This window comes from Cydia splendana, chromosome 10 (assembly GCF_910591565.1).
Source record: "Cydia splendana chromosome 10, ilCydSple1.2, whole genome shotgun sequence".
In the NCBI taxonomy this organism is placed as follows: Eukaryota; Metazoa; Arthropoda; class Insecta; order Lepidoptera; family Tortricidae; genus Cydia; species Cydia splendana.
In genome coordinates this window covers 16,237,818-16,251,472 of record NC_085969.1, presented here as the reverse complement: position 1 = coordinate 16,251,472, position 13,655 = coordinate 16,237,818, and the positions used below count along the sequence as shown (strand labels likewise).

General features: G+C 35.8%; 1 protein-coding gene across 3 annotated transcripts in view; it reads right to left on the bottom strand.

Annotated features, from left to right (window-relative positions):
• Positions 1–13,655, bottom strand: part of LOC134794383 (delta-1-pyrroline-5-carboxylate synthase) — a 62,626-nt gene that overhangs the window by 12,141 nt on the left and 36,830 nt on the right. For all 3 annotated transcript variants that reach the window (XM_063766188.1, XM_063766186.1, XM_063766187.1), the window contains 2 exons: positions 12,660–12,803; positions 10,972–11,079 (listed from right to left, as the gene is read on the bottom strand). In XM_063766188.1, the coding sequence (XP_063622258.1) occupies positions 10,972–11,079; positions 12,660–12,803 (252 nt within the window). The remainder of the gene's footprint in view (positions 1–10,971; positions 11,080–12,659; positions 12,804–13,655) is intronic.

Here is a 13,655-nt window from a genome sequence, read left to right as displayed (position 1 = left end):
TAAGTTTTATAATGAATATTTGCTTCCAACTGTCTTTATCAATGTTCATAAAATATATGGAGGGTAGGTACGTCTATCCACCATAATAAAAAATATATTTGTCAATGACTCTGTCCAACTGCTGTGGTTAAAGTTCATAACGAAAATTTTATTTATTAACTCTTTAAATAATACATACAACGTGTACCGCTACGTACCACTTAAGACTGTAAGTCTGTACCTACATGGATTACAGCAATGCACATAGAAAATGTGCTAAATGCGGAGCAACGGCTGTTGAAGCAGCCAGAGTGAAATTTACAACTTTAGTGGGTTCAGAAGGAACCGAGTCATAACGCATCTGGAAAGCGTATTAATTAACCGTGAAGAAATGTATGAATACAAGTTGGAAATCTGTGTAAAATGCCGTATGTAAAGTGTAGTGTATCTGTGTGTAAAGTGTAATAGGTAGGCATGCCTAATGTTATTTGTATAAAAGGTACTGAAAACTTTGTGAATGCGCTTTATTAATGTCTATTTTTTTATTAAGTTGCCAGTTGCCAGTTTTCAGTGTATATTTTTATATGTAAAACATTTTTTAATAAATAATATATATAATGTTATAAACATAAACATGCCTTTTATTTAAATCAATTGATAATACCACAAACAAGGGGTAATATTTGCATCTTGCATATATTTCGTGATATGAAGATAACAAATATGTTTATCAACAGAATTACTACCTACCAATACCCGCCAGGCTAAACCGGTTGTCAACTTTAGTTCCATTGGTACACAAAGACGGCGCCACTAGTATAAACGTATAAACGGTTGGGGACATTTTTTTGTATGGAGTTACCGTTCTTCTCCTAGTGAGTATTATATTCTTTGGGGTAGAGGCACGTCTACCCTTCATAGATTTTATGAACATAGACAAAGACAAACTGAAATAGATAATAATTTACATATGACTTCAACTACTTCATAAAATACAAATCAAAATATATTTGATAAAATAATTGGATTTGTTCCTAGAAATCGTATAGACGAAGCCAGTTCTAGCAATGTTGCTGTAGTAAAATATTTTTATGGTAATTACTGGCAATCCTCCTCTAGGAACGGAGCACACATGCACAATTATGAAGGGTCACGTCATTCCAAGGAAGTCAATAGGCCTTGGTTCCGTACCTCAAAAGGAAAAAACGGAACCCTTATAGGATCACTCGTGCGTCTGTATGTATGTCCGTCTGAATACACAAAATAGTTCTTTACATATAGATGACAGGAAAACCTATTAGAAATGTGCAGTCAAGCGCGAGTCGGACTTAATGTACGGAACCCTTAATACGCGAGTCCGACTCGCACTTGGCCGGTTTTTTTGAAACTCTTCTTGATGCTTAACCGCTGAACCGATTTCGTTGAAATTTGGTATAGAAATAGTTTGCGTCCCGGAACAGGACATAGGATAGATCTTATAACCAAAATCATCTTTTGAAGGTGTGAAAAGTGGCGTGGAAATTTGTACGGGAAATCAATAACCGCTGAACCGATTTATATGAAATTTGGGATGGTCTACATCTTTGATTTAGTTAAAAATGATGAAAAAACATGACTTCAAACCTAAACTTAAACAGTATTCTTCAAGAAGTCAATTCTGAATTCCCCCCTACACCTCATTTCACACCTTTAAAGGATGATTTTTGAGATAACTTATTATATCCTGTCTCGGGACTCAAAATATATGTGTACCAAATTTAAATTAAAACTGTTCAGCAGTTTAAGCGTGAAGAGGAGTTTAAAAGAAAGTATTTTAATAAGTTTATATGTTTTTACTTCGGAATGGTGTCAATGTGATACCTTAACTAAATTTGGTACTGCGAATTTATACGAAAACGATACCAAACATGGCCTCGTAGCTTTACTGTTGTAGAAGTCAAAATAAAATTGAGAGCCCTAAATTCTTATTACTTGGCCAAACTTGTGTAGAAGGAAAAGGTAAAATAAAAGTCTTCGGCAGGAATATAAGACACAAATATATTTTTTTTTGCGTTACTATTTCATTCATCAAATATAAACATACCTTGATTATACTATTCTAGTGAGATCCTCATAGATAAACAAAAACATTTACTTAAAAAATTACAAGGTCGAAATGTCACGGAACTTGTGAGAGTAATATGTGAAAAATATAAACTTTTATGACAAAAAAAATCTGGACACAATTTAAGAATCACCCAATTGCGTCGAGGAATCATCTGTATTTTTGCTTGTTTCATTACCTCCTCGCTTCTTTTTTGTCCTTTGTATTCTGTAGCAATTTGTTAGATCTGAAAATAAAGATAACTTGCGTCGTCACGGATGTCGATTTATAGGTTTTAGAGAGTGCAGAATTCGAAAACGATGATCATTTTATAATCCAAGATGGCGGCTACGTATTTTGTCATAAAAGTGGAATCCAAAATAGTCATCATTTTCGAAATCTGCGCCCCCAGAAACCTATAAAACGACATCCATAACGACTTTTATGACATAGTGCATGGCCGCCATCTTGGAATCCAAAATAGTCATCATTTTCGAAATCTGCGCCCCCTAAAACCTATAAAACGATATCCATGACGACTTTTATGACATAGTGCATTGCCGCCATTTTTAAATTGAAAATGTTATCATTTTCGAAATCTGCGCCCCCCAAAACCTATAAAACGACACCCATGACGACTTTTATGACATAGTGCATGGCCGCCATTTTGGATTCCAAAATGGTCATCATTTTCGAAAGCGGGGCCCCCTAAAACCTATAAAACGACATACATGACGACTTTTATGACATAGTGCATGGCCGCCATCTTGGAATCCAAAATGGTCATCATTTTAAAAATCTGCGCCCTCTAAAACCTATAAAACGACACCCATGACGACTTTTATGACATAGTGCATGGCCGCCATTTTGGAATCCAAAATGGTCATCATTTTCAAAATTGGGGCCCCCTAAAACGTATAAAACGACATCCATGACGACTTTTATGACACAGTGCATGGCCGCCATTTCGGATTCCAAAATGATCATTATTTTCGAAATCGGCACTCCCTAAAACCTATATATCGACACCCATCTCGACTTTTATGACTGTTTTGCTACCATCTGCAATCTGCATGCAAGACATTTCTATTATTTTTACGTACAAAAATGGCCCCCTGTCAACTTTCAATCGAGATTTAATCGATAATTTATTCGATTAATATTCAGATTAATTCAATTTCAATCTATGTTAGGTCGACTAAACTAATCGCGATTAAAATTTGAGAATTAACTTTTTTTATTCCATTAATTAGTCAAATAAACAGTTAATCGATTAATGCCCATCTCTGGCCACGGCATTTTTACACTTTGAGAATATCTGAAAACAAATCAACACAAGGAGCCATTTTGCAAATCCAGTAACTTTGTTATTACTTTTGACAGCGCGTGTCATGTGTCAACACAGAGTCGACACAAAGTCGAAACATTGCAACTACTTTGTGACTGCAATATTTCTCAGCCTTAAACCATATTTATACATCATAATTAACAAGTTTGGTAGTATGTAAAGCGTTATTTCTGTTATTTAAGTATAGTATACGCATCGAAGTACTAAAAATGCTTCAAATAATATAGTTATGAACACAGGCACTGAGAAGTAAACAATTTCATTTCCGGCTAAACTACAACAATGTGGTGGCGCGTTGATTATATTACACTTAGTTTATCAAATCACTCGAGCAGTTTAATTCCCCATAATAATTTAAGTCATATTGTAATATAAATGCAAACAGTATATAATTACGTCTTGTAATCCGTTTAAGAGATGGCGTATTAATGTCACTTATTTTTATTTAAGTATTTTTCCATCTGACAGTTTCCATTTGACAGGAACAAAATGAACGAATGAACGAATGATTTTGGCATAAAGTAGTCGCAAACCCGAAACAATGTGTGCACACGGCGACCACACTTTATGTCACTTTGTGTCATGTGTCGACCCTTCCCCATTTCTGGTAACTGTGTCGACACGGCGACGACTCTGCGACTGGAATTGTGACCGAAACAGACGGTGTCGACACAAGATGTGTCAACACCGCGTCGTAACGGCGACTGGAAATGGTTGTATGGGAAGTCTCTTATTAATATGTTGAGTACTCGCAGCACATCTCGCTCGCACCAATATATGAGTGCGAGGGAGATACATGGGCGAGCGACGTCAAACTGAAATCAAATTGACTTCATTTTCTAGGTCCGAATCGGTCTCAAGGTTTTTCGTGCCTACAGCTATTTCTTACGTTGAATAGACAGTTTCAATGGTTTTCAAATAGGTATTAGAAAACATCAGCAAAGATTTTGAAGGTATATTTATCTAGTTAATAAATAAATATGAAATTACGATTTAGTAAAGATTCGTAAATTGATGAATTCTCATTAATAGAAAGTAACAATATCATGAACCACCATTTGCCGTTTAGTTGACAAAGCGAAAAATAAGCAAAATAAAACTATGTAACAAAGACCAAAGGTTGGGGAATCAGTAGGACGACAATATTAATATACCTACTGATTTAAACATAAATTAATTGGTATATTAGAAAATACAATTCTCCTAATGAGGGCGGCACTGGACGGCCGACGCAGTCTTAATACTCACTCATACGAGCTGCGTAAAGCCTTAATTTTTGAAATGAACCTACAATAATGTAGGTTATTATGAGTAAGACTTAACATACGAATGTCATTAGTCATTAACTTACATTAAATTATTACTAGTAGTTCGCCCCGAACTGAGAACTCGCGGTTAACCAAAAATTATATAGCGATTGACTTAATAGAAAATAAATGAGGGCGCCACTTTCTACGTAACTGTCACATTTTTGACGTAAAATGCTTACACATGGCAACAATTTAGTATGGACATTTTTGAATTCCATCTTATCCAATTTCTACTATTTCATGTCGCACTATAGGCTGTAATGGATCAAAAATCGCCTGGATTTATTGCAAGGTCTGTGGAGCCCTTGACTGATAGATTTAAGCAAAGAGTAGTATGTATAATATATAGGACAAAGAGAGCCCTCTCGTGGAAGTTTGCATCCATTTTGAAGTGCCATCTGTAATTCTTAACCAGAAATATCAACGTCAATATCAGGGGGGGAGAGGCATAAATAGCGTCTAAGTATGTTGCGAACGTAAAAAACTTTGACTTTGAAGAAAGGCTTCAGGATATTTATTAATACACGAAAACAGATTAGATACTTTTAACTTGACTGTTGATGTAAATAAATTACCTATCATACACGGCTGGAATAACATACAATTGACCACGAAACACAATTACACGCAGCAGGTTGTGATCTACCCGTTATAATTTTTCTAAATTGTTTCGTAATAAAGTTCTCAGCAACTGTGATGGCGTATGAAAACTTTGTTTCTTTTAACATTGTAAAACTGAAAGTATTTTTATTTATCTGAATTATGTCGTAGTACAGACAATAAATGGGGTGTTTTAATAACAAAACTTCCGTGAGTGACCCGTATTAATTAATATATTTAATAAATGGGGAGTTATAATATTTTGAGTTTTATTTGACAAAGGTGTTTTTTGTGACAATCTCCTCCATGGCAACGATGTCCATAAATAATCTGTTCTAAACAGATGTTTTTTGTTTGATCCATGCCTTACATACAAGACTTTTAAGACGTTTTGACGAATTAAGTGAAGCCATATTAAAAAAAAATTTAGCGTTAAGTAATATAGATGTCGCTAATTTTTCGAATAAAGTGCTTTATATACGACTGTCTCTCCCCTGGATTTAAGTCATCATAGAAATCATAGATTAAAATAAACTGTATTACTGCTAAGCCGAAATATTTCCTGTCAAATGTCAAATAGGTACTTACCTATATTATGTTTATATTATTTTATTTTTATCTTGCTAATTATTTCAAAAAGGTAAATTTAAAAACGATCTTATAAAAGTGCAAACCGAGCACTTTAATTTGATACTAAATTTGACCATGTTTTTGCAAATAAAATGACCAGAATAGAATGGCCTTCTAAGCTCTTCTAGCTCAATAATCCCTTAATCGAGTCTGCTCATAATTTAATCACTAAAATATAATGCACTCAACTACACGTTTACCCAATTTCATTTAAATTAGAACAAATTTACTTAAGTTCTTGAGTATCAAACTATCTTCTGACAGTTCAGCTTAAAAACATCGAAATGCCGGGACGTGCCGCTAGCCAGCCGCGTGATCCAAGTCGAATGTAAGAACTTCGCTTCGCTTCGCTCGCTCGTTCGATTAGGTACAAAAATGGTACATGTATACCTAAATAATATACAGTAACTAAACGTTAATAACTATCGCCCGATAACTTTAATACCTAAACTTTATTGTATGTAAGTAATAACATTTCGGCCAACTGTTAGTTTTAAACTAAGATAAACAATAACCCTGAATCCAACTTAAATTCAGTTTATTTTCTACATATAGTCTATAGCAGTCTACATAAATCCATTGTAACTGTATACTGAAGATTGTTTTAGAGTTTTAAAATGCAGATGCCTTTTTTCAGATAAGTCCCAAGGCGCTGGAGATTACCTCTACAAGCTGTCTAAATCCGATCCAAATTTCATTTTCTTATTCCAAGGATCAGCAACAAACTCGCGATGACTTTTCTTTTTAAAGAATTTGTAAAGTTTTTAAAATATTTACATAATTAAAAGTTTAACAACGAGATTTACGGCCGTATTCGAACAATGAGATACGTCAAATACTAGATATTGAAACGATATGGATTGGATATGTCAGTGTCAAACAAGTGTCAAAAGTAACGTTTTTGTTTGAAGAAACGTCAATTTTGATACTTGTTTGACACTGACATATCCGATCCATATCGTTTAAATATCTAGTATGATATTTGTTCAAATGCGGCTCTTAGAAGATGAAGAAGTAGGTGGGTATAATTAATTTGACATAGTTAGGTAACATACTTAGAATAGAAGTTGATGATGATGATCATAAAACAAACTATGAAGATATAGTACCTATTTATAATAAATATGACCGCATAATTACTACAGTCTCTCCTGTTCTAAAAACTTTCAGTTTGCCCTGCGTATGATACTACCCTGACCGGGTAGAAATAATAATATGTCAGTTATTTTGAGAGGTGTTTATTTTAAGATTAGTTTAACTTGAAAATGAGTCGCTTAACTTCAAACTCGGGTAAATCTATTTGTCAGATTATGCGATTTTGGTACTAAGAAAAGGTAATAGAGTAGATATTTGCTGAGAGGGTCGAATGGATTTACCCGAGTTTGAAGTTAAGCGACACAAATGTAGTTTATGCTTTACAATGATTTATGTAACCATTTAACCAACCAACCAACTACTTTCATTAGCTTTTTTATTTACTCTAAATGCTTATAGCACTCAGCAGAGTTTCGCGTGTATACAAACCTTTTTTTTTTAATTTTTCAATGTTTTGAAGGTTGAAATAATAAAAACACGCCATTTTTTACAATATTAATGTCGCATAAATTAAGCGACACCGTCTCTTGAAAAATATACAAAGTTAATTATCCATACAGCATAAGCCGCAGTTTCTCGTTAAAAAACATAATATTTGCGTTCATGTTACGAGTTAACGTGCATAAACAAGTTGTTTATAAGCTTATATTTTAAGCTTCGTAAAATATTACTTGCCCTAAAAGAGGGTTCAAAATTCATATCATACGTTTAATTGATGTGAATTTGTATGCTGAATGCTTCGTCGGCGCTGGGTAATATTATGAAATACGTACGACATTGCAGAGTTGTTTTGGTGAACATCTTTGGAGTCCGTGACGTGCGTACACAGTGCGCCATATTTGTAGCAGATGTACTTTATTTATCTTAATAAGTAGATAGTAGCTATACAGAAGTAAGGATGCTAAGTAGCTTTGTCTTCTTAAGTTACTATCATAAAACGAATACCTGTGTGATTAAAGAAAGAGAAGTGTTTGAAGCTTCGCTACGAAATAATTACTAAATAGTAGCCCGTAGCAATGAACTTTCGTAGCCGGAAAATATAAGTAGTAGGCATAGTAGGCGTATAAGAGCAACATTTGCTTATAATGCGCTCTGTAGCCAGTATTCAACTTTTAAAAAACTGACATTGAAGTTATTTATTGGCAGTGCATCTCGCTCTCGCGTATAGAAGTATAATTCCTTTTAAATAAACGCGAGCCCGTTTGACGGTAGCCGCAAATGAAATTATGCTCAGACGACAACATATATCCGCAAAATTCGTATTGTCGCGTATTTTGCATATTTATATCGGAATAAGGTTTTCTAACTAATTAAATATTTGGCAAACATTACTATAGATTTTAAAGTGATGATGAAGCCTTGATGAAGGTTTAAAGACTAAAAGTAAATAGTTACTTAATTAAAAATGAGTAGGTATTACTATTTATTTTACCCGAGCGAAGCCGGGTTCTCATCTAGTATTATAATATTAGCGCAAGATACACTGAGTGTGAAATCAAAATCATTGATTAAAGTTTGATAGCTTGTTTTGCTTGTCTTGATAGGATTTAACTGACGAAGCAAAAGGATACGGAACCCTGATATTGGTAACTAATTTGGAAGGGCCAAATCTTTTGCCGTAAAATTTGACGAAGCGTTTAAAAGAAAAGGTTAACTTACTTGTTTTTTATTAGTTGAATTAATTGGGAACGACTTCAAACAAGTCATTACGCTAAAAGCGCCAAAATTGGGCAGTCAAACGCGCTCTCAGTCAATTACTTTTTTGAAGCAATTAAACATAATAAAATTTGAACCCTCCGGTCTACGAGTAGGCCAGTCAAATTAGATTCAAAAAAGTGTTTTGAGGAATTAATTCCCAGCAAGCTGGAAATCATTTTAATACCTAAATTTGGTCGTAAATGCATATAATCTGAGTTTGCTCCATACCAGGAGGTGTGGATAAATTTTGGGAGCCTTGGGAGATACATTTTACCTTAGATTGACAAAACCACTCGATGTAGAAGGAACCCACCATCATTTACAATGTCACTACCAGCAAGGTTGTTGTGGATCAGACACTGGTGAAAAAAAAACGGATATTAACACGATCATATTATTATAAAAAAAAGATATTCAAAGTGGTGGCCAATTTTTACAATATTTGACTACGAATTCATATTAAGGTACATTTCGGATCCTCAAATGTCAATTTTTATGATAATTAGAGCAAATATTCCGTCGGACGTACCGTTTTTGAACTATAAGCAAAAAACTGAGAAGAGCAAAAATTTTTCCACAACTCCTGGAATGGAGCAAACTCGGACTAATTTAGAACCAAATGAAAGTATAAAGACGATTTCCAGCTTGCTGGGAATTTATTCCTGAAAAAAATCTAACTTGACTGGCCTAGATCGTCTAGACGGACTATTAGCCCGCGTGTTTTCTTAAAAGCTTTTGCTTGTTATTAACTTACTATAAATGAGTTGTTGTGATTAGACTACATTATTTTTGGAATCGTTGGTACCCAAAACAAATATGTATATGACGGAGGCACGGGCGACGGCAGTGGGCATAGTACCTCAATGTATTACTTCACAGCTAAATTAGTATGCCACCAGTGCATAAAATAATCATTCGAACTCGTTAACCATACTAGTGCCTACTAAAATATCTAGTCGTTATTGGGATGTATTTGGATTGCACTCAAATAAAAGGATCGCATTAAATCGTTTAAGTCTTTATTCAAATCAAGCTAGGCCGGCTCCAACCGTACACCTCTGACCCGAGAAGATTTAGCCCTATTTGGGACCGGCAACAAACTCGGCGGGACACATCTTTTCAAAACAACACTTCTTCTATTTATTTTACAAAGGTAAGGTTCTAATCACACGTAAGAAATCAAAATAACACTTGGAATAAAACACTTAGCTAAATGGTTAAAGAACGTTGGATTCTATAAGCTTTCAGAATAATCCTTCAGGTATAAAAGTCTTCAGGAACGTGGCGAGTTAGGCACGAGGTTGGCTAACGAGTACGTCCGATCTCTAGCGCGGTCCGATCAAGACTACCCACCAGCGGCGGAGCCTCGCTGCTCCAGTCCTCCCGCCTCAACGTCAAGTTGGTCAACCTGCTTGACCAGTCTACCAACATAACGACAAAAATACCAACTCGTGCCTACTTTCACCCAAGAGAAACCTCTTGACGTTCCAAAGCCTTCTACCTGTCATCTTAGTTCAACAATACGCCAATAGACGGCGTTACTCTCTACGTTATGAATTTCGTTACAACTTCCAAACAGCAAACATTGCTAGTAGCCAAACATTGCTAATCAATTGTATACAGGCGTCTAAAACTATGAACTGTAACGCTGCAATACGTCCTTCTGGAGTCACGCCCCGACATATACGAGTATATATATTTGAGACGACTTTTTACATTCCTTCTTTTACAAATATCGTCAGTTATTTTAGCTTCCGATATGTTCATAATTGAAGTGTTATATGTGCTCAATAAAAAAAACACAAAAATATGGTTCTCTGTAAAGTCGGTTTATGGACGATAATTTTGCGTGACAACGTCATAAGAAAACATTACCATTACATTACGTAACGTTACCATGGAGATTTGTCCACAACGTTACCATGGAGGTCCGTCCACTACGTGACACTTTTTCGTGTATGCTACCGGTGTTCATCGATTTATAAGACGTTATCACGTCAAAATAGAATGGTTTATGGTTATACACAGATTCATTTTCTCATTTGCTATGTTTGAAAGTTGATGATTGTTGCTGAATGATTACAATTTTCAATTTTCCCAAAACTTCATCAAACCGGTTTTGGCCCATATACCTGTCATAACCAGAAAGGCTGTAGATCCTAAACAATCGGGGATCGGAGAGAAAACTTTTGTTTTCCTTCATACATCTGTAAAGTATATTTATTTACCTGTGCGATCTTCACGTTGTACTGCGAGAACATGGCGTCATACATTGACATGAGCTCCGACTGACCCACGGCCGCCGCCGCGCGGGGATCCAGGGTATTGCTCGCATCCTACAAACAACAAGGTAACCAAACTATCTTAGAACACAGGTATGCTCTTTATAAAACACACCTAAAACCGTCTGTACTTGAAAATTATACTAGATCATAATACTGAAAGCATTTTCATGCTTGGTAAGGTCAAGTTTGTCATCCACGATAGGTACTCAATTTAAGACTAAGTGTAACAAAGACTTCAGTAACTTGGACGCTACTCATCAGTTGCCTGAAACTAAATACTTATTTGCATTTATTTTCATTAACTAAAAAGCTACTCATTAAAGTACTATTTTCAATGGGTAATTTGTTACATCATGTATATTAAGCTAAGCTTCAGGTAGGTACAGTAAAGAGATATACAAACTATTTGTAGTTCAAACTTTTCATAAAAACACTAAACATACAAACTTTTCACTGATATAAACTTTCACGGTTTTTAAACATTATTAAATTGTTAAATACGCGATGAAGTCCCATTGTACAATTTAATAATACAAACTTTTGAAGAACAGACGGTAAATATTTCATCCAAAATTGGGCCATAACATTTACGGCGCGATTCGGGAAATGAATTAGAGATTAACTAGATACGATATAGTAAATATATGTGACGTCCCACGGATAAAGGTCTCTCGAAAAGCCTCTCGAGGTCCCTTCATTCATTTACAGTGACTTCTCCGGTTTATAAAGCAAGGACAGGTTTATTGAAATCTATTCTGTTATTAATTTTCAATTTGTCAGGGGTCTATTCAACTCAGTTAAATAAAAGTCTTACTCATGACACCATATAAAACTCTACTCCACCATGCGTAACAGATATAACTGCCATTCCACCGCGCCTAGCCAAAGCTGCAGGCATGGTGGGCACTTTTTGTGTGTGTGTTTTGTAAGTTTTAATTTGTCATTCAAATTGAACATTTTGAGTAAAGGATGACTCACGCTAGACCGGGCCGATGCCGGGCCGGAGCTTCCGGCGCTTAGTTTTCTATGGAAAGTACCACGTGATCACCGATCAGCTGTCATAGAAAATGACATGTCAGAAGCCTTGGCCCGGGCACGGCCCGGTCTAGCGTGGGTCATACTTAAGATAGGTGAGGCCTGTAAGTCCCAGTGAGTAGCAAGGCCTAGCAACCAAAAATAACAGTTGCACCAGTAGGTATTATTCGTTCAACACTTCACGCACACATAGAAGTAGCAGATACCTACAACAAGCTGGCAACAACGATTTGCTTCGGATGCGCCCATAGTCTAATAAAACATGGTCTTCTCTTCCCAGAGTGACACAAGCCTACGTCACAATAACATTGCCACTTTATATAGCGCTATCGCATATTATCATATAGCGCTGTCGCATGATGACGTAGGCTTGTGTCAGTCACGTGACCACGAAAAGACGAGAAGAGAGTACCAGGCGGAGTATATTATTATACCACGGATGCGCCGCTATTTTGTCAGTAGCATCCATACAGTCTGAACGGGACGTCGCGGCTGCCCTTGATGTAATTTTGTTACAAAAACAAAGTTAATTCAAGTATCAAGATGAATAGAAATGGAAATGACCACCAGTAGATACAAGTAGGTAAGTTATATACCTCTCTAGTGTGATCGCTGGGCGAGAGCGTCTCCCTCATAGACATGGACATCAGCAGCTCATGAGTCAGCTTCTGCCGCCCGAAGGCCACGGCCCCGCTGCTCACCATGATGCACTCGCGGCCCTCGTGGTGGCATTCTGCTACCTGAGGATAAGGAAAGTGCATAAGTTGTGGCATAACCTAGTGTTCTCACATATTTTTATAAGTAGGTACCTAAAACCTTTTGAGCGATAAGACTGCCGGTGGTGGTCTACTTAAATTAGTTTGTTACCTATGCAATAAAGACAAGTTGTAATTTGAGGTAGGTACTCTTGAATACCTACCTAGGTAAGTAGTTGAAGCAAACAGGAAGAAGGGAAGTCCAAGGAGAGCGTACATGGATCAAATAAAGGAAAAGATCAACGTGGTGTCGTATCAGGTTGTCAAAGAGAAGGCAGAGGACCGCCAAACATGGAAATTGCTCCACCGACAAGAGTCATACTCTTAAATATATGATGATGACTCTTGAATAATGCTCTGGAGTGTTGGTATAGGTATTTAAAGCTTTTATATTTTATAGGGAGTTTTTCAATAGAACACGAAAATATTAATCTAATGTATCAATAATAAGGCACAAAATTACCGTCGCTTATCTTTGTTTATTGAAATTTCATTCATTAATTTGCATAATAAATTACTTTGTAAAATAATAAAATTAAATGGATATGTAGACGAATATGAATATATATAGTAGTTACAAGTTAATACAAAATGTCATTATGTGTCCCTACAAACGAATTTCAGCTTCATCCATACACGTGTAGAACACGCGTTGGATACAGTTAGTTTAAGTGAAAAATTACAATAGGTACACAACAGTCGATTGCAAAATGTTTTCTCTCAATATTTTCTCTAAATTATTATAATTAACGTAGGAATAATAAAGTCAAAGTCCGTAGCTAGTGCAAAACAGGATTGAATCCTTTTCGGATTTTCTGTGCACAAATCCGTCGAGAA